This window comes from Protopterus annectens, chromosome 5.part1, assembly GCF_019279795.1.
Source record: "Protopterus annectens isolate FY-2018-M chromosome 5.part1, PAN1.0, whole genome shotgun sequence".
NCBI classification, from domain to species: domain Eukaryota; kingdom Metazoa; phylum Chordata; order Ceratodontiformes; family Protopteridae; genus Protopterus; species Protopterus annectens.
Window position 1 is genome coordinate 417,877,616 of NC_056736.1, and position 24,656 is coordinate 417,902,271.

Consider the following 24,656-nt stretch of genomic DNA (forward strand, 5'->3'; position numbering starts at 1 on the left):
CAGCATGCATTTTCTGAAGAATATGAAGTTTGAAACTCAAATGTATGCCATTATGTGGTGACTTCAATCCTTGGTGATTTGCCAAAAAAAACAGAAAATTTTATGAGAAACAGATGAAAAATATGGGGCAATATCTGGATATTCTGTGGAAATCTGGATAGTTGAACGGTATGCAGGGAAGTGAAATAATATTACATAGCCATCCGACATCATGGTGGGGGGTTGTGGTTGTTGTTGGCTGGATGAAATTAACTGATCCTCGTATCGATTTTGCTCAGTCTAAACCGTCACTTTCTGGCTTAGCAGGATTAGTGACCATTTGTAAGAAGTGAGATGGACTACTTACCAGGACACCTGATATACACATAAAGTGGTTATCTGCCTGATGCTGGTCATCTTCTTTCATCATGATCTTACGTCTAAATTGCACTTAGAAGTAGCTATAACTGCTTGGTGGGGTTGCCTTGATGAAAGTAACTGACCCTCTTGTCACTTTCTTTATTTAACACCCATCCTTCAAAAACTAAGGGATAAATATATTTCAAAATATCAAGACCTTCAGAACTAGTGAGGCTGATGGCTCTCATGCACCAAGACAGTATAAGTGGATTCTGGCAAGGTCTTAATAATCACCACTGCCATTAACTCCATCTAACTAACCCTGTTCATAGATGTCATTATTTCTTTAACATTTCTGTCAAACATCAGGTGTCACTATATCACTATATCTAGTGTTGGGCTGGGGACACTGTGGCCATTTTTTTTAACCTACCTCACAAACTTCAGAAGGGTCCATGCTTTAGAGGAGTACTGCACTATCTCTAGAAGAAAAAAAATGGAAAGACTATTGTAATCATTATTTTTTTATATTTCAGCCAGTCAAGCATCTGGTGCATATACAGGTAGTTATCTTTTTAGGGAAGAGTAAGAAAGTATGTTGTTTATATACGTCTGACAGCAAACGTGATGTTTTGTTTGTCTTTTCAGTTATGTTTCAGTTATGTCCCAGTCTGACATCAGAGGGGTACACACAAGGTGACTGTGTTTTGGGGGTAGGGGATGAAGAGGCATGATGTATATAAATATGACAGCAGCAGCTTGAAATATGACTGTGGGCATTTATGCCTTCATTTTAATCCCAGTTTAACACCAGGCACCAGAGGGGGATGCACAGAAAGTGACTACCTTTCAGTGTGGGAAAGCATCTGCCTTCTCAAGTTTATTGAGAAGTGGGGTTTGAACAGCTTTGAGCATCAAAAGTTGGACACTACTTATTTCTTTCTTGAAATACAAAAAAATTAGGATTTTATTTCTTTTCCAAACTCATTATTTTTATTCCAGCTATGACTGGATCAAAAAGTTGGGAAAAAAAGTTCTAAAATGCACCTTGGAGCAAATATAACCTCATGTTTCTGGATGTCTTGCAGCTGCCAGTCCCCTAACTTAATTTACTTATTACAGGGTAGTCTTGGTCAGTTAGATTGTGCTGAAAGGATGCAGAAAGTAGCTGAGATGAAGAGCAAGACTGAATTTCTTTCTATAATCATATTTTTGTTTTGGCGATAATTAAATGAAAAGGCTGTTGCATCTCAAGATATCTAAAAACCTCATGGCTTCTAGAGATCTTGCGAACCACAGACTCTCCACTCAAAGCAGTTGTTTCGTCCACAGTGTCAGAGTGCAGTCTTGCCTAGATAGAACATGTAGAATCAATGAACAAATAACTGCAGAATGAATTAATGAAAGAATGAATGAATAACTGAATGAAAAAAACTGAAGAGTAAGACAAACTGTGAGAAAAAGGAAGAAAAACTATAATTTGAGTAGTGTGAGTAGGCCAGGATAGGTTGGGTAGCAGGGTTGGGAGGGGGGCCAGGCTCAATCAAGCCTTTTCACCTAGCGCACCAGTTTATTTGCCTGAATCACATCATGACACCAGTATGGAAAAGACCATGGTGGGGAATGCATACCACATCACACTATTGCAGACTGTCACCATTGTTGAATACTTTTTTTTCATACTGATGAAGGCCCACTTCTGCTGCTTAGATGCCTCCTCTGGTAAAATGCAGTATGGTCTGGAAACCTTCTAAAGATGCTGTCTTACTTAATATTGGTATGCAGAGAGCTACAGCAAGGTTTTGCCAGAGCCAGCATTACAGAAGGGGACTGGCTAAGAGTATTAGGAGGACCTGGCTGCAAGTGATGACTGGCTATGAGTCAGTATCTGGTTGACAAGTATGGGTCAAATCGCATGTGAAAAACATTAACAGTGATGCATGTAATAATAAAAATAAAGAATGGTGCACAATGCTTGGAATAGGCATACTTGGTTTCAGATGCAAGCTACCCAGGTAACAGAAAACTGAGGGTAGGGCACAGCTGTCATCACACGCAGAGGTTGGGAGTGGCACAGTGACAGAGGCTGGGAATGGGCACTGTGGGGAGGACTTGCATCTATGTCATCACATTGTGAACTCGGTGAGCTGGGAAAACTATGTGGCCAGGATGTGATGTCTCCAGTCAGGGATAGTTATTCAAAAATGGAGGGTTGATCAGGATCCATTTGTGTGCATACATCCCTTGTAGATGTTGCCATACTTTATCACTGTGAAGGGTCTATGGGAGGCCAACACTATGTATGTGCACTGATCATGCATGTCCCTGTCCATTGGGGTGTCCCCTTTGAATAATGTCACTGACACAATCAACAGCTGGCACAGATGATGGTATGCTTTGTGAGCATGAACACTGACCCATGCCACTGGCTGTTCATCATGTACACTTTGTATGCATCATCCATGGCAGACCACAATGCACTTGACACTGGTAGCAGATGTTGAGGGTGTGGCACTTTGGGATATTGACCAGGCCCTAGCTATTCTGCAGGAAGTTTTCCCACTGGTGGAAGAAAAGGGACAGCTATGAGAGTGGTATCATCCTTGGCATGCAGTAGCAAATAGGTCCCTGGAGGATATAGATCTCCCTGGCATGTTTCATAAATACTACCTATTCAGGTGAATCCCTCTCTAATGTTATTCAGCAGTCCATGCACAACACCAATGAGCTCTGCAGCAGTGGCATCAGACTTGCTTGTGTGACTACCCTGTGCATCCTCTCTATAATGGCTATGGAAATGCACAGCTCAGAAGTGGGTTTGTAACCAAGATGGTGTCATCCACTGGCCCACTGGCCCTACTGTTGTTAGGAATGCATATTTTTGTTGGGTACTGTTTCTCTGAATGACAGCAGCAGAATAGCTTTATTGCTGAAAGTCATTTTCCACAAAGGTACGTTGTTATCCTTTCTCCACTGTTGTGTGATTATTGAGTTGGTATATATAAGTTGAGGGGGTCAGAAAGTGGCTTACAGCAATTTTTCTTTGCTGGTTTGTCATTCACAGAAAAGACCTTTAATGAATAATCATGAATCCCTGTTGTCCCCATAGGGATCATAACTGCCAATGCCAGTTGCTCCCTAGGAGGTAGAGGACAATGAACCCTGAGTTCTTTGTCAGCTAATTCCAGTCCTTCAGTTGTCACTTTGTACTGAGGGATGGGTTTCCCAAGCAATGGAGCTGTGTCAGTGGAAGGGAAGAGTAATGTACCTGCCAAGCTATCCATACCTGAAAGTGGCACTATGGTCGCTGACTTTGCCCAATTTTGCCTGCCATTGTTGTCAGGCTCAGATGTTTTCCCAGCATCAGGCATGCCGGCATCCATTTTGGAGGACACATAGACCAAATCAATGTGAAAGGAGACATAAATACTCTAGTGACAAAATGTTAGCTAGTGGCAGTCCCAGTGCTACAACAGCTGTACACCATTGTAGCATGCAAAGAATTCAAAGCTCATGGACCTTGGGCAGACTGTCTGTGTCTGAAACCCTGAAGTGCTTGTAGGGATGATATGACTATAATGAACATATCAGAGGAAATGGCTATGGTATGGTATGTCATACTACATGATACATATGTAAGAGCATACCCACCTGGGACATTATCCACAAACACCCAGTGTGGTGGGTGTAGTTCCAGCCCAATGACAAGTGCTTCACTGGGTATGAGTGTGCATTCTTCCTGGTCCTAATTGTTGTCTATATAAATAATCCCTCACCTATGAACATCCTCCTCAGTGCATGGAAGGTTGAGTTATAGTGGACATGGCACATCTTGTCAGTGGCCCAGTGGCACAGTTTTGTGTCATTCTATTACGGCCATCAACACCATTTAAATTTGCAACATGGTCCCTACATATATGGTTGTGGAAGTACTGGTCAGTCTTCTCATTTAGGAAGATTTTCCAGATGTGTTTATGGATGGCTTGCAGCAGAATGTCATCTCTCCCTGGTAGAACTTCTCCATTCTTTTTGCTCTATGGGAGTTATTTTAATCTGTAAAAGTGAACATATATAGTATGTAGTAGGTGACTGGCCATTGATGTCTACCATAACCATAGTATAGTTCCCCACCCCAGTAACCATAGTGAGCACAAACTGTGCAAAACCTGACACACCCAGAGACACAGGCACAATGCCTGTCTACATGTTGCTGACCCCATAAAGAAAGCAAAGAATCAAAAAAACAATTAGTATTGTTACAACACAGTGAGTGTTCAGTATTGTGTCCACCCTTGGCTATCTAGACATTCAACACATCCGGCTAATGAGTCACAATGCAAGACATTCTGGAGTACGTCACATGCAACACTTCAGGTAGACCCCAGTTCAAATGGAACAGGTCAGTGTCATTAAAACAAACCCCCCCCACCCTGAAAAAGAGTAGGTTTCACATGCAGTACACTTCAGTCCAGGTAACTGGTTTTGGAACCCACAAAAGCAGACACCTTTATGACATCAGGTCTTCACCTCTATATAGCCCACATGTCCTTCACAAGTATATCAATCTGTAAATTGTACAGCAGGGTATAAATAGACTACAATGCTCAATCCTAAAACCTCTTACAGCCCATGCACCCTCTTAGCAGTCAGATGAAGGGCGGTGAACCTACATCAATAAAATATTAATAACGGTACCCATACATTCTTCATACATATCACTGTTCCTTGTAAACTTACCACAGCAGTGTATCTTTGTGCATCATCCCTGAACTATAATCTGCAATCTCCACTTCTTTTCCTTTCATATGCAGAAAATTTCTGTGGTGTGATGAGAATTGAAATGCCTGCAGCTGTATTTATTGTACAGTTTTGATACTCATTTTGTGGCAGTTATATTGATGAGACAGTTAAGGTTAACTATTTTAACACAATGATTTCTGGACAAAGCATGTGCAGTAAGACTTGTAGCTGAATGTGTATACACATGAGTGACCACAAAGTGTATTATGCATGTTGTACAGGTCATTGACTCCTGCAGGGATGTAAACATATTAAGCCATGTTGTGGACTCTAATGGAACTACAGAGCAATAATGAGGTGAGATATGATTTATAACAGTGGCATGCAATCAGGCTTTCACATCCCAAACACCAGCCTGGCATGCCATTCATTTATGCACCACTAATTGGTGGCATCATGCACTTTCATATCACTGCATGCCTTGCGAGATATACTCTGTATGTTGTCTGAAGTCAACTACGTTCATTTCACTGCCAAAGAAAGCTGTCATCAGTAGTCTCAAGGACTACCATCTAGTGGCACTTACTGCAGTCATCATGAAGTGTTTTGAACAACTGGTTCTGTGACACATTAAAGACAGTCTCCCAGTTATCTCAGATATGCAACAGTATGGCTACAGAGCAAATAAGTCTACAGAAGATGCCGTCTCCACTTCCTTACACACTGCAATTTGTCATCTTGAGCTATGTGAGGATGCTCTTTGTAGACTTTAGTTCAGCTTTTATCATAGCTATCCCAAATAGACTGGTCACTAACTTGCTGGCATAGGACTTTCAGAACCTACCTGCCATTGGATTAAAGACTTTCTGACTAATCATCCTCAGATGGTTAGACTAGGCCCATACCTCTCCTCCACTCTCAGGCTAAACACTGCTGTCCCACAAGGCTGTTTGCTGAGCCCTTTCTGTATACTCTTTACATCCATGATTGTGTCCTCCTCTCATTCTACTAATGCCATCATTAAGTTTGCAGATGATACTACAGTGGTTGGACTTATTTCAGGAGGAGATGAGACAGCATACAGAGATGAAGTTCAAAGACTGGCTGCATGGTGTACTGAGAACAACCTTGCCCTGAACTCTGCCAAAACAAAAGAACTCACAATAGATTTCTGGAGGTACAACGCAGATCAAAACCTAATATACGTCAATGGAGACCGTGTGGAAAGGGTTCCTGCCTTCAAGTTTGTAGGTGTGCATGTGGCAGAAGATCTAGCTTGGTCTATAAACACCATGGAGGCAGTCAAGAAGGCACAGCAGAGGATACTCAGGAAAAACAGCATGCAGAAAAAACTACTGGTATCTTTTTACTGCTGTTTTATTGAAAGTGTGCTGACATACTGCATTTCACCATGGTACGCCAAAAGCTTGGTGGCAGGCAGGAAGCCCTTCAAAAGATCATTAACTCTGCCCAGAAAATTACTGTCTGCTTACTGCCGTCTTTGAAGGAACTCTTCAGCTCTTGCTGTCTCAGCAGGGCAACCAACATCTTGAAAGACCTTTCTCACCCCGAACACCATCTGTTTGAGCTGCTGCCTTCTGGCAGACGGTTCAGGTTCATTCCATCTTGGACAAACAGACTTAAGAAAAGTTTCTATCCCGATGCCATATGTGAACTGAACAATGCTAAATACTCACACTGAGTACAGATAATAGCCATTTGCACTATAAGGTATATGTTTACATTCCTGTGCACCTTGCTTTACTCCTTTCATGTGCATGACACCAACAATTTAGTTGTTTACTGCATTGCATTGCATTATATTGTATTGTTTGCTAGTGTATTGTATTGTATTCTCTTATTTATTCATGTTCATTATATGTGAATGCATCTTAGGAGGATAGCTACACACTTCATTGTACTTGTGCAATGACAATAAAGGAATCTTATGTTATATTATCTGGTAGTGTCTCCATCTTTGTAATAGAACATCTAAAACATCTTAGAACAATCTGCTTTGTAGAAGGAACATCTAAAAGTCAGAAACCAATAATTCAACTCATGACTAGAAATATTTAATATCAATTACTGAAAATAATATGAAACAAATGTTCATTGCACTGTCTACATCCTCTACAGACCATGAGGATTTTCTGACTAAATTCTAAGATGTAAAATTCAATGAAAATCTTCATGGGGATTTTAACTGTCCAAACACTGAATACATAAGCTACTCAACATGAAATAAATATACACAACGATTAACATGTGGAGATGAATCAGAGTAGCACTACGTTTCAATGCAAGGTATCTAGGTAGCAAGATGGGAGAGCCAAGTGGTGATACATGAGGGGAGGGTAGACATTCCTGGTATCATCAAAACATTGACCTTTTACAAGAAGTAGGCAGACATGGATATTCTTGGGTATAAGTAGTGAAGAAATGGCATAGAAGATAGAGATGATTGAGTAGCAGAAGCTGATGTAAGAACATGAAATGTGAGGTCAAAGAAGGCATAGAACTTCAAACCAGAATGAGTCAGGGATGGTTGTAATGTGAAACCTGTTTTAGTGCCCTGGGAGTTAAGGTAGAAGAGGGAAGAGTTGGTTAATCTATACCTCTCGTCCCCAACACATTCACTGAGGGAACAAGATGACAGACTGGAACAGGGAATAAATGAGATGGACAGGAAGAAGGGTGTTGAGCTTTACAAGCTAGAATAGACTCAAGCCAAATATGAGCTTGCATACAATGTTGGCTTAAGCTCTCAATTGTCAGAAATACTTTTCAGAATGAGACTAGCTTGCAGTTGCTTTAAAATGTTTTTCTTGTGTCCATGCAATCAATTTTACCTCTCGACTGCAGCGGATTAGTATTCATTAGTGTCTAGTGCTCCCCACACCTTATTAGTCTAAGGGAGTGTGGGGGTATGATACCCACCGCAACCCACACTCCTACACAAGCATACACACACACACACACACACACACACACACACACACACACACACACACACACACACACACACACACACACACACAACCATAGCTGGCTCAGCCTGTACCCTGTGTCAGTCCCATAGACCAGTCCCCTACCCCCTCTGCTCTTCAAGTGAAGAGAAAAAAAAAGGACTTCTGCAAAACTTGCAGGATGCTTCTTGCAGACAGTACAGCAGTACCATATCCATGCCCGCCATCTCTTCAAGTGAATAGCAAAAAAAAGTTAATTCCTTGTACTGGCACATCTACCAGGTGGACAGTTGCACGACACACCTCCCACCTGCCCCCAGCCATTCAGGTCCCATTTCTGTGTCCTGCAGCTCACCTTCTTTCCTCACATTTCAGTAAAAAAAATATTTTAAATTACAGCAAACTGCTTCCTACAAATGTAGAAAACAGCTGCTACAGTTTATATCCTGCCTACATGGAGCATTACAGTTCACAGGTTTTACTTTTAAGCTATAGCAAACTGCTAGACCACACATAGAGCACTACATTGCTCAGGTTTTACCAATAATGGAATACTGCCTTTTAAAAGTCTTTATTGCACTAAAGAGTGATCAGCATGATAGATGGCTGATTGCACCATAAAACACTTTGCCCCAGGGTAGTTGCCCCTCTTGCCCCTCCTTAGCTGCACTACTACACACACACACACACACACACACACACACACACACACACACACACACACACACACACATACACACACAGACCCCTACCCACCCATTCACAATCATCACACATGTACACACCTAGCTCACCATCTCACAACACCCCCACATGCACAGGCAGACAGAAACATGCACACATCACACACACACACACACACACACACACACACACACACACACACACACACACACACACACACACACACACGCAGTCCTTTGCATACTCTCTCTCATACATATACCAACCCTATCTTCCTACTAAAATGTCTAGTACTTAACCTCTTCCACAATGATTGAGCAAGAACTTGTGGCTATCTTCACTACTGTGACATGGTAAATGTGGCCATGCTGATCTACATCTTGATCATGGTCATATAGCTGGGTCCACATTCCCACTACCTGGGGTTAGATGTCTATTCAGGAGTCCCTGATGTTTTGCTCAGTTCCAAGCACATTCATTCATGCCAAGTAACTGCCTTCTACCATGTGATATTACTACAACTAATAGGTTTACTGGATATACCAATGAATCTTAAGCTTCACGTGTCTTTGTTTCATCTTTAGGTGGCTCAAATACAAGGCCTCATTTATAAATATTCACAGAATTGTCTGGCAAAGTATAACTGCTCCTTCTGTGGCAGTCCTTCATCTTTAGGTTTTTTGGAATATAGACAGCACAAAACACATATAGGGTATATACCACTCTTTCTCTTTTTGTTCACTCTCTGAATATAATCCATAGCAAAATCTGGCTTGCTAGGTAGTCCAAGAAAGACCATCAATTCCATTAAAAATTACCTGTTCAGATATCAGACCTCTTCTGATATGCACTGATTACATCAGAATCATAAGATTGGTTCTTAGAGTCATCTTATCTCATTCTCAGGTCGCTTCCATGTTGAAGGCTACAGTTATTGTCTCATCCCTGAGTTTGTCTTTTAAAACTTTCATTTTATCCTGTGTCTGTACAACCTGCTACTGGTGGCTATTGGTGATTTAAGTAGGCCTATATTTTGAGCCATCCAACCAACCTTCTATTAAATTAATGTTACCATGCAGTTATTACCTCTGTTACTTCCATGCCATGTCATCATTCAGTTCTAGAGACACTGTATTATTCACCTTATCTTTGGTAGATTCATTGTCAGCCTGAATTTTGCATACATATAGCTCTTGCAGATGGAAATGAAAAGTCACACTGCCATTCAGACTCAAGTCAAGCCATGCTATTCTTGGAGATAAAACTGGATTCCATATGAGACTTAGCAAAAGCAAATATACACAGAAAACAGCATGAAATACAATGGCAGTATGTCAATGACATGAGATGAGATTGTAAAAATTACCGATAGGTCAGAAAGTATTGGCTAGAGACTGTGGATATGCAACTGGACAAAAGAGCTAAATTATTTCAAGGACTGGGGCTCAAAGATATACTATTAATGTAAGATTTTAGCTTGAGTAACCTGGTTAAGAAAGACAAAAAAGTTAATTACTGGGAAAAAAATCTGAAGTTCTGCCTGATTAGGAAGGCAATACATCTAAACTAATAACTGCTGACACCTACCCTGTGATAACTCAAGGCATATGTGTAGTCAGACCTGAATCTGAAGGATTAATGATCAAACCATTTCTAGAGGGACTTAACCAACTAGTTTTTACACTCCAGGAAGAAACACAAATCAGTGCACTGACCATTGTTAGTTTCAGAATGTGATGATAAAACTTTCTGTAAAACTGAGTGCACCTCTGAGTAGAGGAAGACTGAATAATAAAAGACAAAGGACATCCATGATGACTAGTCAGCTTTATTATTATAGGATCATAGGATCATAGGAGGTTACTAGGTTATTGGCCCTAAGCCCCTTTCAAGCCTAGCCAAGAGTTTAGCCCATGTTCCAACAAGTCAGCACCCTATACCACTGTGCAGTAGGGACATAGGTGGAATCCCAGGGGTGTATTTTCTGTTCCTCATCCAGTTATCCAGGTTGCACTTAAAAAGGATTAATGAGGTGCTCTGCTTTATGTGGAGAGGGAGTCTATTCCACAAAAGTGAGAGTCTCTGGGACACAAATATGTCCCTCCAACATGCCTTATTGATGTCACAGACCAGGTTGAGGTCTCGTGTGTGGGTTACATGAGTGGAGCTTGACTTGTGGATATGCAGCAGTCCCATCAGGGCGGGGTCTGAGATTGTTTTGTTTGCCAGACACAGGTCACCTCTGTGAAGTCTGTATGAAACTGAGTAGAGGGATAGGGCTTTTAGCCTATCTGTGTATGGTAGATGTTTGAGGCCATGGATTCTCCTGGTGAGAGACCTCTGTGGTCTCTCCAGCTGCTGCATGTGCTTTCCAAGGTATGTGCCGAATGAGGCGTTATACTCAATAATGAGCCTTATAAGGGAAGAGTACAGGGATGTTATGACCTCTTTGTCCCTGGATGAGATACCCTTACTAATGAGGTGGGCCATATAGAAAGTATTCCGTACAATGGAGGCAATATGGTGGTCAAAAGTCAGTTTGCTGCCAAGTTCCCAAGTCCCTTATGACTGATTGCATGCTGAGTGCCTTATTATCAATGTGATAATTTGTGGGGACATCATTCTCCCCAAAAGGGATGATGATGCATTTTTTGGCATTCAGTTTGAGGCCATGTTTCTGCACCAGTCATTTGTTTGGGTGAGACCTCTTGCAGGATGTCCATATCACTAGGGGAATTGATGACACCACCCAGCTTGCAGTCATCTGCAAACTTGGTCAGCCATAACCCACTAAATTTGGCCTACACCTCTGAGAAGTATATCCCAAACAGAAGAGACTCCAAGACCAATCCCTGGGGTACACCAGTTGTTACAGGTCTACTACTTGAGATGGCTTCTCCGATTTTGACTAGGTGGGTTCTGTCAGTGAGCCAGTTTGCTACCCATCTGGTAACATATGGATTGATGCCTAGTTGAGAGAGTTTGTCTATTATACCTGAGTGGGGAATAGTATTGAAGGCCTTGGCCAGGTCAAGGTATCTGGTGTGAACCATCTTCCCCTCATCTATGGCTTTGGTGACTGTCTCAAAAAAGTCAACCAAATTTAATAGGCATGACTTCCCCATAACAAAACCAAACTGTGTGGTATCAAGTGTCTGGAGGTTGCCAGTGCCCTTGTTAATGAGGTCCATGATAATCTGCTCCATGTCAGAATAAAATCTTGACTGTGACCTGGGTGAGATGCAATTAATTAGCAGCTCAGGTACTTGCCAGACCTGGCATGTTGAGGATGGGCATACCTGCCACTGGAGGGGAGGGGAGACAAAAAGGTTTTCCTATGCTGCATTCCCTTACAGGATGAGTGGAAATGCTTGATGGCAGCCCTGGGACATTTATCTATTTATTTAATTTATTTAGCATTTGTTAACTGGGAAAGTCTGACTTGGAATGAGACAATTTTCAGCAGAGGCCTGGGGAAAAATGGTCCAGAGGCATGTCTTTATAATGTGGGAGGAAACCCAAGCACCCGGAGGAAACCCAGATGAATGAAGGAGGACATGCAGACTCCACACAGAAGGCAACCAGCCAAGAATCAAACTAGAGAACCTCTTGCTGTAAGGCGACAATGCTACTGCTGCACCACTGCACTGTTTGCTTGCTTCACCAAGCTGGGAATGCGTTAGTCTTCCTTAGCAGCTGCACTGAAGTGCAGACGTGCATGGAGAGGTTAGTAGTGCCTCACAGTAATGCTTGTTGCATGAGCCCTGCTCAGTAGAAGGGGTTGGGGCTTTAAAAAAATGCCTTCACTGGCAGCATACTGATGAGGACATAAATGCCTATTATGGCTGCCTGTATGATGACCTCTCTGAATGGCTCTTGCCATTGCACTGAGGATACCATTACAGAGAAACAAATTGTCATTTCTGACTGAGGAAAGTTTGATGGTATGCAGGCTCAGAAGCTAAGAAATTATATAAAAAAATCACAGCATGATGCATGCACTGGTGCTATTGTACCACAGGAGGTCAAGCCTTAACAGGCTATCTAGGTCACTGTTCAAAGCCCAGTGGACCACACATATTCATTGATAAATGCTTGAGAAGATTCTATCAGAAGCTAAGAGTATTTGGGGAGGTGGAATACTTTTGATTAAGAAACAGTACAAGTGCTACTAAAATGAGTACTGGAAATTAGTACTTTAGTGACTTAAAGGTTCTAAGAAATATGACTTGAAATATAATAATTTTGAAAAAAATAAATAAATAAAAGTATTCCTCATACTAAAAATGCAATAAATAACTGGGGATTCTTACAAATATTGATTCAGAGTCAAGAAGTACAGCCCAAAATGTAACATATATACATCTGAACAAGTGACGTGATAGTAGCCAACACATGGTTCAGAAAGAGAGAGAGTCACTAGATCACATACAAGACTAGCCAGCATGAAACTCAGGTAGACGTCCTCCTAATAAGGATAAGGCACTGGGGCAGAATCCATGATTGCAAAGTCATCTCCAGTGAAACAGTCGGCCCACAGCATAAACCACTAGTTGCCACAATCAGCTGCAAGCAGTGGTCAGAGAAAGCTCTAAGGTCAACAGAGACTAGGCTGAAGACCTGGAAGTTGACTGGAGAGAAAGTACAACTGGTCAAGGAATTACTCAGGGCTCTAGCACCCCAAGAAGAGGAGGAAATAGGTGGAGTTGAAGAAGAACGTCAGCGCCTAAAACAGCATGTGTTAGGACTACAGAAAAGATATGTGGCCGAGCCAGGTATGGAAATAATGTACATAAGGAAAGATGGTAGTGGAATGCAGAAGTCCATGAAGTCATCAAAAGAAAAAAAGAGTTCAGGAAGAAGTGGGAGACAGAAAAGACTGACCAGGCTTGGAAAGACTACTGGTTGGCTAACAAAGAAGCTAAGAAAGAAGTTGCAGTAGCAAAGACTAGAGCATCAGAAGCACTGTACCAGCTTCTGGAAAGTGACTCAGTAAGGGGCACAAAAAAACTATATCAGGTTGCAAGGCAAAGGCAGAAAGATAAAGAAGATAGTCAGACACCCTTCAAAAGGGATGCCAGAAACAACCTGCTCACTAGCCCAGAGGACATCACAGCCAGATGGAAGGAGTATTTCCAGCAGCTCCTGAATGAAGAAAACTCCACAGAAGCTGTACTGCCCCAGAAACAACCTATGATGACAGAAGAAAAAGAGCACACTCTAGAAGAATTAAGAACAGCACTAAGGAAGATAGGTCAGGGAACGCAGCAGGCTCAGATGAGGTCACAACAGATATGATAAAGATGCTGGGTGAGATAGGGAAGAAATGGCTCCTGAGGGTACTAATAGCAGTGTGGAGAGAAAGGCATATCCCAGATGACTGGAGAATAAGCATACTCGTGCCAGTGTACAAGAACAAAGGGGACATCCACAACTGTGGGCAGTACAGATCCATCAAACTCCTATCACACTGCATGAAAGTTCTGAAGAGGGTGATTGATAAATGGATATGCAGAGTAGCAGAATATAAGATGGGAGATGAGCAGTTTGGATTCAAATCAGAATGCAGCACAATTGACCTGATGTTTGCATTGAGACAGATACTTGAGAAGAAGCTAGAGATGAGGAGAGAATTCAACTGGGCATTCCTAGACTAGGAGAAAGCATATGACAAGGTCCCAAGAAAGCTGATCTGGGCAGTACTGCAGTGGTTTGAAGTCCCAGAAACATTGGTAGAATTAGTGCAGGCTATGTACAAGGACCCAATGACTCAAGTACAAATAATGTTTGGCCTCACAGAGGGGGTTCCCAGTGGGTGTAGGTGTACATCAGGGTTCAGCTCTGAGCCCACTGTTGTTCATACTGGTGATGGACTACATTAGAAAACAGATTGGAGGGGGTGGATCAACAAAGCTGCTGTATGCCGATGATGTGGCAGTACAGGCAGACTCTGAGCTAGAACTTCAGCAAAGGACAGGAGAATGGAATGCAAATCTGAAAGCACATGGGATGAAACTAAACACAGATAAGACTGGTAATCGCAGCAAATTGGGGAAATCAGAAGAAGCTGAGAATAGAGAAAGAAGGGAAGAGAGTGGAACAGGTAAACAGCATCAAGTATCTGGGAGGGGTATTTGAGGAGAAGAGTAGTCTGAATGAAGAGGTCAAAGCTAGAATCAGAGGGCTGCAGCAACTGGCATAGAGTATCAGGTGTAGTCTATGACAGGAGAATGCCAAAGAAGCTGAAAAGTAAGGTGTACAAGACAGTGGTGTGACCAGTACGACTGTATGGTACAGAAACCTGGGCAGTAAAGGCAGAACAGTTGAAGAAGCTAGAGGTGATGGAAATGGAGTACCTCTGATGGGTGATAGGATGCACACTGTGGGACAGACAAAGAAATGAGGACATAAGAGCAGAAGCCAAAGTAGCTCCAATTGTAGAAAAGATCAAAGAGAACAGATTACAGTGATTTGGGCACATGTATAGAAAAGCAAAAGACAATCTGGTGAGGAATATTTTGGACAGACAGGAAGAAGGTAAGAAGAAATGAGGACATCCAGCAAAGATGTGGATGGATTGTGTGAAAGAAGATCTGCGACAGTCAGGCATGAGTGCTGAAGAAGGCAGGAGTGTGGCACTGAATCGAGAAAGTTGACGACAGTTAACATGATACCTCAACCCCATGTAGAAAAATGGGAAAAAGGGGGCTGATGATGAGGATGATGAAGTGACGTGAAGTGCATATTATTAACTAATGACTTACTCATATTTACGCTCTTTCTTTCCCTTTCACTAAAATGTAAAATTTGAGCAATGCATCATGTGTTCACTTTAAAGTACAACAATGGGATTCTGTTATTAAATGCTCAACTTCTCCATCCTTTTTCTCCCTATTTACATTCCCTGCTCTGACTAAACAACAATACAGTATTAAACATATTTTAAATCATCTGTTTCACTCTACTAGAACAGTATCTTACTATCCTGGGGTGATTTCACTTTCAAAAAATGTTTATCCCACACTGGAAAAGCTTGCTGTATTCTCCAATTCATTGGTGTCATCAAGGCCAGTGAATACAGGTAGTTTTCTGGCCAATTCCCTCCCCAAACTGACATCACCACAACCATCCTAAAAAAAACACCCATCCTGTGATGTCACAGCTGCCTGGTCCTTCCCCAACCCATAGAGAAAGTAAAGGTGAGAACAAGGAAACAGTACATGAGTCAAGTCTCCTGCTGTGAATTGTCAATCACAGCAGGTAACAACTGAAATTACGCTTAGCACCTTGACAGCTAGGGAAACTAGGTGTGAAGAGGGGTGGGAGATGAATCAAAGTAGTACAATTCAGGCTTCACAAAATACTTAAATTTAGCCATTCTGTAAAGAAGGAGCAGTAAAAATCACTTTGAAAGTCTGTTCTGTGGCATTTGCAGTGTTTGTGTTTTAAATAGTCATTGAATGACATGAAATGTTACTTAAAACTGACTGAAAGACAGCAGTGTATGCATTTAAAATCAGTGTAGTGACAGGAGCTTTAGGAAGAAAGAGGTCTGGCTTATGTAAATTTTTACAGACAATCACTGCATTGTGAGATACCAAGAGACAGACCAAACAGTCAGGATCAATTCACGATGCTAGACCCAATGTGGTCAGACTCAGAAATTATGTATAAAAATATTTATAAACCTGTAAATAGTCCCAGAGTGGTGTTAAAATGTAGGAAACACCAAACCATGATGAAATAAATATGTTTTTAAAGTCTGTGGGTGCGGTTCTTCTTTAAAGTGTTAGCAGATGGTATATTACTGCAACTGCTGGGCATGTCAGCCAAGCAACAGCTGCCAAGATCAAAAAATACATTAAAGAGTAACTCTTTTCCTGATGCATTTACTTATTAATTGCAAAAGTACATTAGGTAATTATGCAATAGAAATAGTCAGATCTAAAGTAGTTTACTTCAATTGTCTTCAACCTGAGGGATACCGGATCCATATCGGATCTGAGCCGGCAATCTTACTAGCATCTGCTCTGAGCTCCAAGCTCCTCCCCTTACTCATAACACACCTCCACTACCTTCCAACCCCCAGATCTCATCTGCCACAGCTAGCTGAAGCATTGTGACCTCCAGAGATCTGGGTATTAAGTGGGGTTAAAGTCTTTAGAATGTCTTTCTCTTCTCTACTAAGTTTAGGTTAGTGATAGTGTAGGTTCCCCTTCTCCTCCCCTCACTTGGTGTTTAGAGTGCTCAATCTTTAGTGTTGTTTAGCTTAGTTTTAGTAGTGAGTGTGTTGCTCCCCCCCACAGTGTGTTTTGTGTGTGAGTGTGGTGAGTGGTGTGTTCAGTGAGAAAAATAATACTTTTCTTGTTGTTTTTCCACTGATATTATGGCTGATAACACCATGTTTAAAAGATGCACTGAGTGTGGCCATAAGTTGTCCCCTGCGGATGGCCACACTCTTTGTGTAATGTGCTTGGGCATGGCCCACCTTAGTACAGACTGCACTATATGCACGGGTTTTAACCCACATGCAGTTAAGGACAGGAAGGCTAAGTTGGCCCTGAAAGGCCTTCTTCCTCTTCTGAGGCAGTTGCCTCATCTTCGGCTTCAGTCACAGCAGTTACTGTGGCCACCTCTCCTTCTTCTCTTGCCCTTACTTCTCCTCCCTCCCAGGCTGGGACTCAACCTCCTGTGTTAAAGCCTGTGGAAGTGGAGCAGAAAAGGGGCAGAGAGAAGGAGAGAGAGCCAAAACCAAGGTCTGAGAAACACAAGAGGTGTACGGACCTCCCTTCACTGGTTAAGACTCCTAGGATCCATGACTCCCATCAGCTTTGATCTCCGAGGTTTTCCCCCAGAGCTGGAGGAGACACGGTCTACATCTAGGGCTTCGGTGCCCCGACCCACAAGGTTGGAGTCCATGGCTTTGTCGAGGTCCACCCAGTCTTTATCGGAAGTCGACAAAGATAAAATGATGTGGAGGTTCATTCATACTCAGATCCAGATGGGGTTCTTGCCAGCCCACTCTCCTTCAGGAGGCAGGAGCTCACTTTCTTTGTTTCAACCGATTTCTCCTTCTCTGATCCATCCACCGGGTTCAGAGTACTCAGATCTGAGGATGGCATTAGTCAGGGGGTCGGTGCCGATGGTATCTGCTTCCTTGATGCCGGCAGCTGCCTGGAGCATGTTGGATCCAACCAGCTTGGGTCTGAGCCACTCTCTGAGCCGGAGCTTGGGTGTCAGATCCGAGGGAGTGGAACCTTTTTTGTCAGCTCTGCCTTTGTTGGGCCAAGTTCCCTCCCTCGGAGTTCCGTCCACTTCAGGCCAGGCTCCGATTCTCTTGTTGGACCCGGGGAGACCGACCTACTTATTTGTTCCACAAGAGGTTTGGTTTCCCTTGGCATTTGACATGGTAGAAAGGGTTGTCTCCACTGAATCGATACCCCTGACTGTCCCCTCAGACTCTGCCCTGACCCCCTCAGCTTTTTATATGATTCCCATCATTTTACCAGTGGGACAGCCCATGCTCGAGGAGCCCTAGACTGTTCCCCCTGAGGAACAAGTGGCTTGCTAGTTCCCCTCAGAGAGCCCCACTAGAGATGTGCCTCAGAAGCATACGTGCAAGAGGAGGCACTTGGACTCCCCCGAGTCTCTCACCGAGGATACAGACTTGGATGATGAGGAAGGTTCCCCCAGGTCACCTCCCAAGGATGTCCCCTTTGGAGACATCATAGAAATCCTTTGCCAGTGGGGAGGTTGGTCTGCCCCCAAACCGTCTTCTGATGAGTCCGTGTTCCTGGAGGATTTTAGCATGGGCCCATCTACATCCTGGGTGTCCCCTCCCGCAGATCTCTTGGTGCACCTGGTCACCTTGTGGGCATGGAAGGAGCCGGACACTGTAGAACCAATTCCTAAAAGGCCTGACAAGATTTTGAGTCCACCTTGTGATAGGCCAGCATGGAACAAGGGCTCCCCCGTAGATGCTATGGTGGTAGCAGCAGCCACAAAGAAGGAACTAGCCCAGGAGAGTTCCTCGGTTCATCCTCCTGACCGAGAGTCATGGATGATGGACCACTTAGGGAAGCGGGTTTATGCTTCAGCTACCTTTTGTATTAGGGCGCTGAACTACCTGGCCCATGTCACGAGACTCCAACGTGACCTGGTAAAGGAGCTGGCGAAGTCTCCCCCTATATCCTTGTCGCAGGAGGACAGGGACTCGTTCCATGCGAGGATGGCCACTTTGAAAGCAGTCTCCAACATGTCTATGCAACTCCTTTCACATGCTACTGATGGAGCGGCTATGGCGGCTGGGTCCAGCATGTCCATGAGGCACAACACCTGGCTCAGACTATGTCAATTCTCGGAACCTTTCAAAGCATCCTTTGCCAATGCCTCTTATGACGGCTCTAATCTTTTTGGTAAGACCATCAAAGAGACGTTAGTCCAGAGTGAGAAGGCTAGGAAGACATTGTCTGCCATCAGGATATGCTTCTCTAACCCTCAAAGGTCCTTTTTCCGGAAGTAGAGAGGGCAAAAGAAGATGTGGTTCCAGAAGTTGCAGTATTTCCGGGACACTCAAGGCTCTTCTTACCCCAGAGGCAGAGGGGGACAGAATGGATGCCAGCCCAGAGGAGAGGGGGGTCCGAGGAATTTTGGGTCTTGATAACCTTTCTCAGACAGACCCAGACAGCAACCCTGAGGGGTGGCCCGTCTGCTGTACTCTGGAGGCAGTTGGGGGACGATTGCTTTGCACTTGGTGGCATGGAAGTTCATAACATCAGACTGCTGGGTACTTCAGATCATATCCACAGGATACTCTATCCCCTTTATGGGTCCTCCTAAATCTCCCAAACACCTCCCAGATGTACCACCCATGCAAAGGGAGGCAGCAGCACAGGAAATTTCCAAGCTATTAAAAAAACGAGCCAGCAAAACCATCCCCCCAGACAAGTCTGGATCTGGCTTCTACTCCAGGTTCTTTTTGGTGCCAAAGAAGATGGGGGACTTAAGGCCCATTCTGGCCCTATCTACCCAGAACCTGTCAGTTGCCAAAAACAAGTTCCAGATGGTCACACTACAGTCCATCTTGCCGTACCTGCAAGAGAGTGACTGGATGTGCTCGTTAGACCTCCAGGATACTTACTATCACATAAAAAGGAACAGAAGCTCCAGGAGGTTCCTCCACTTCTGGCTAGGAGTCAATCACTACCAATTTTGAGCCCTACCCTTGGGTCTCACCACAGCCCCCAGGGTGTTCACCAAAGTGATGGCAGTGGTAGCAGCTCACCTGAGACTTCAGGGATTCAGGTCTATCCGTGCCTAGATGATTGGTTCTTCACTACTCCCACCAGGTGTCTACTCTCTCAGACCAGGGATTACTTCTTAAACCTTGCCCTGAATTTAGGGATCACAATCAACACATCCAAATCACTCCTAGATCTTGTCCAGGTGATAGACTACATTGGTGGAAGGATAGATACATTACAGTGCAAAATCTTCCTGACCTCGGAGAGAGTACAAAACATGAGGATGCATGTCTTTCTAATTTACTATTCTCCTCTTCCAACAGCGGAATCAGTGTTGAGGGTTCTCGGTTCAATGGCGGTGATCATAATGCTTCTCCTGTGTGCCAGTTACATATGAGAATTCTATAATGGAACTAGCTGTACAATGGTCCCTGTTGGAACTTCCATAGTCATATTCGATATAACTTAGTCGAGTCTGTCAGTTGTCCCTCATATGGTGGATGTATTCTCCGGACATTTTGGAGGGGCAACCCTTAGTTCCAGCCCCTATCCAAGCCACAGTGACCACAGACATCTCCCAACTTGGGTGGGGGGGCATTGTTCGGGCAGACAGTCCAAGGCCTGCGGTCCACTGTAGAAATCAGCTTGCACATAAATGTTCTAGAGATCAGGATGGTCCTTTTAGTGTTGCAGGCCTTTCATGCCTTTCTTCCTCTGGGAACCATTGCAATTCAGTCAGACAACATGTCAATGGTCTGGTATATCAACAGACAGGGAGGGACCAGGTCTTACCCCCTTCGTCATGAGGCCATGAGAGTGTGGGAATGGACAATCTCCACCAGTAGTTTTCTTATCGCAACGCACATTCTGGGATGGTCCAACTTTCTAGCGGACAGGTTAAGTCAGACTATTCTAATGCCTTGAGAGTGGTCTCTGGATCTTTCAGTAGTGGAACAGATCTTCGTCAAGTGGGATCAGCCTTGCTGCGATCTCTTCGCATCTCCTTCTAATGCGAAGTGCAGCGAGTTTTTCACTCTGAATTCCCTGCCGGGGGAGTCCCCCAGAGATGCTCTAGTCCATGCTTGGCCTCCCGGTCTTCTGTATGCTTACCCTCCAGTACCTCTTATTCTGTGGTTTCTACAGAAAGCTTGTTGACTGGGGAGCAAAGTGATCCTTATTGCCCCATTTTGGCTTCACCAGGTATGGTTTCCCTTCCTTTGGTCTCACATTCTGGCTCTGCCTTGGATCTTGGATCCCATTCAGGATCTGATTTCACACCCTTCCGAGGTTGCTCATCTGAATCTGGACAGTCTGAAGCTCACAGCTTGGCTGCTCCAGTTCTCATGATTGCTAGGACTCCTGGATTATCCTCATCAGTTAGGTCTATTTTGGTGGCTGCTCATAAGTCTTCTACCAGGAAGGTTTATCGCAGTAAATGGAAACATTTTTCCTTTTGGGCCTCTCAGAGGAGTTTAGACACCTTCATGGCTCCTATTTCTGCCATTCTTGATTTTTTAGCTGACATTTTTCAACAAGGAGCTAGTTCCTCTACTGTCAAGGTTCAATTGGCTGCTATTTCTCATTTTCATGTGGGTGAGAATTCTGCCTCTCTAGCCTCCTCCAGGTTGTGTAAACCCTTTATCAAAGCGACTTTTCTGTTATGCCTCCCCCCCCACCTGTTCAAGGATCCTGTTCCTCCATGGGACCTTACTATGGTTCTTCAAGATTTGGTTGCTCTGCCTTTTGAACCTGCTGCAACAACAGATCTAAAATTCTTATCTTGGAAAACTGCTTTTCTGGTGGCTATTACCTCTGCAAAAAGGGTTTCAGAACTGCAAGCTTTATCCATCAAAGTTCCTTATATGCTTTTCAACAAAGATAGGGTTTCCCTTCGGACAAATCCATCCTTTCTTCCCAAGGTGGTGTCACCAGTTAATATCAATCAAACCATCAATTTACCAGTTTTCTTTCCTAATTTTACTAACAAGATGAAATACAAACTCCACCTGCTGGATGTTCATAGACAATTGTGATTCTATTTGCAGAGGACAAAAAATATCCGTACATCCGATCAATTGTTTGTATCCTTCTATAAACCCTTTTTGGGTAAACCTATCTCCAAGGTCACTGTTGCTAGGTGGAGTTCTTCATGCATCCTTCAGGTCTATAAGAACAGAGGCATGTCTCCTCTGGGTCAGGTGAAAGCTCATTCCACTAGGTCCATGGCTACGTCTGCAGCCTTTTGGTCTAGAGTCTCTTTGGATGATATTATTCTGCAGCTACTTGGTCCTCATCTCATACATTTATTTCTCATTACAAATTGGATTTGACTTCCAGAAGGACAGCGTCCTTTGGTTCCGCAGTGCTCCGGAATATCCTTCCATGAGGGCCACCCAGGAGTTTAGTGGCTGGGGACTCTGTCCCACAGGTTGAAGACCAAATGAAGTAAACTACTTCAGATAAAGAAGTTATGTACTCACCATAACATTCCATCTGAGTAGTTCTGCTTCATTTGTCTTCATCCGTCCCTCCCTCCTTCCCCCGGACCTTGTCATATGGACAGCCTATGGGCTGCAGTTATAGGTCACAAGTTTGTTTTTTTTTCAGATCGAGTTATCAGTATAAGAATCAGCAAACTCGAGCTGGGGGTTGGAAGGCATTGGAGGTGTATTATGGGTAAGGGGAAGGAGCTTGGAGCTCAGAGCAAATGCTAGTAAGATTGCCTGCTCAGATCCAATACGGATCCGGTATCCCACAAGTTGAAAAAAAATAAAGTAGAACTACTCAGATGGAACGTTATGGTGAGTACATAACTTCTTTTTTCAAATTAAATAAAAATGTGCAATGACAGTTAAAAGGCTAATGTTTATCATGTTTTCACAGCACTATCTTTAAAATTATGTTGTAGCCAATAAATATATTACATAATCTGATATGGAGGAAAAAAGCCAGAGTTGGTATAGAGCTACAATTTTTTTATGCTGAAGATTTCTCCACTTATAGTGATGACCATTTTTCGTCTATATGTGGAAAATCGGGATCCGTCATGAAAAAAATAACTACACTTTAAAACCACATTGCTTAAATTGCATTCATAGCAACCACACAGCAAACAACAGACACACACACAAACACAGACATACACTCATACAAATAAGAAAATGTGGGTTTTTGAAGACAGCAATTTTCAAAACTGTTGAAACTCTCCAATAATAAGAATATCATACCTTTTGTCGGAGTAGTTGTTCTGATTGTGACCTTGATAACTTCTCTGTATACCAGCTGAAATAAAAATTAGAAACAGCTTATTCAGTGTGCAAACAGCACCTGTGCAATGATTTTCCAAATAGCAAGACAGTTTTTTTTTTTAAGAAGTCTGCCATCTTGTGGTTAAGAAGAACATTGCATGGCATATCTAACCTGATAAGCTTCCTCATTAATACTTTGTACTGGGCTTTTACTGCAGTGCATTGCAAAGAATGCACTAGCATTTTCCAAGTGTGAAGTGACAAATGGATAGAAAAAATGTGAATTTAGGGATTATGTCTATGTCTTTTATGACAGTAGTAAAATATCTGCATGAGAACAATGTCTTTTCCTTTCAAAAAGTGAATGTAGCCTGCTCAGGAAAAAGGATGTTTACTAGATTATTTTATTTATTTATTTATTTTATTTTATTTTACATTTGTTAACCAGGATGGTCCAACTGGATACATGTCCTTTTTCAGCGGAGGCCCAGGGAGAAAAGCTCCAACAGAGTTATATTGATAATTAGGTACAGTAAATGAGCTGAAAGAACTTAACAAAAACATAGGCTATTTACATACAAGTACAAGACTGCCATTACTATTTCTGAGATTACTACAAATGTAACATTAATAACATATTAGCAAGGACGGTAGGCAGTATAATGACATAGAGTTAGACAGGATACATATTTCTTTATCACAGTATACAAAGTACTTATCATCTTAGCTAGTTGCTTATGTTTTAGTTAATGGCACAGAGCTAGTCTGGGTTTGAGCAAGGACATAGCCAGTGTGACTTGAAGTGGAGTTTTAGACTATTTTTGAATTGACTTAGAGAAGTTGCAAGCGTGATGTTATTTGGGAGAAAGTTCCATATTTTACCAGTGGTGTTGGCAAATAGCGTCACCACCTAGGTTGAGAGATTTAGTTGTTTGGACAAGGAGTCTGTTTGCTGAGCAAAGGCAGCTTAGATTGGAGTAGGGAGTCATTAAGTTTTTAGTGCTGGGGTATTCTCAGGTTGTTTAAGGATTTTGAAGGCCTCTATGAGTTGGGACTGGTGAAGAAGGTGTGGGAATTCTATCCATCCAAGCTTTTTCAGGTTAATACAGTGGTGTGTTCTGTAGGGTAGGCCTGTAACGAACCTGGCAATGTGATTATAGCAGGATGAGAGCTTGGCCAGATCAGATTTGTTAAGGTGAGTGAGGACAGGAGAGGCATATAGTAGGGTAGAGAGAAGGTGTGAACGGGCTGTGGCTGCCCTGGCATTCGGGGTAAGGAAGGCTTTAATTCTATATAGGGTCCCAAGTTTCTTGTTGACTGACTTAATGGCTTGGTTGATATGTATATCAAATCTGAGTTCATTGTCAATGTTTACTCCTAATAGCTTTGTATAGGTGTCTGGGGAGATGATGGTCCCATTATTGGATTTTATA

At 42.9% G+C, this 24,656-nt stretch overlaps 1 protein-coding gene across 1 annotated transcript in view; it reads right to left on the reverse strand.

Annotated features, from left to right (window-relative positions):
• The window catches only part of BMX (BMX non-receptor tyrosine kinase), a 1,099,638-nt gene that overhangs the window by 411,373 nt on the left and 663,609 nt on the right, over positions 1–24,656 (reverse strand). Inside the window, exon 9 of the mRNA XM_044072793.1 lies at positions 23,203–23,257. Coding sequence (XP_043928728.1) covers positions 23,203–23,257 — 55 coding nt within the window. The remainder of the gene's footprint in view (positions 1–23,202; positions 23,258–24,656) is intronic.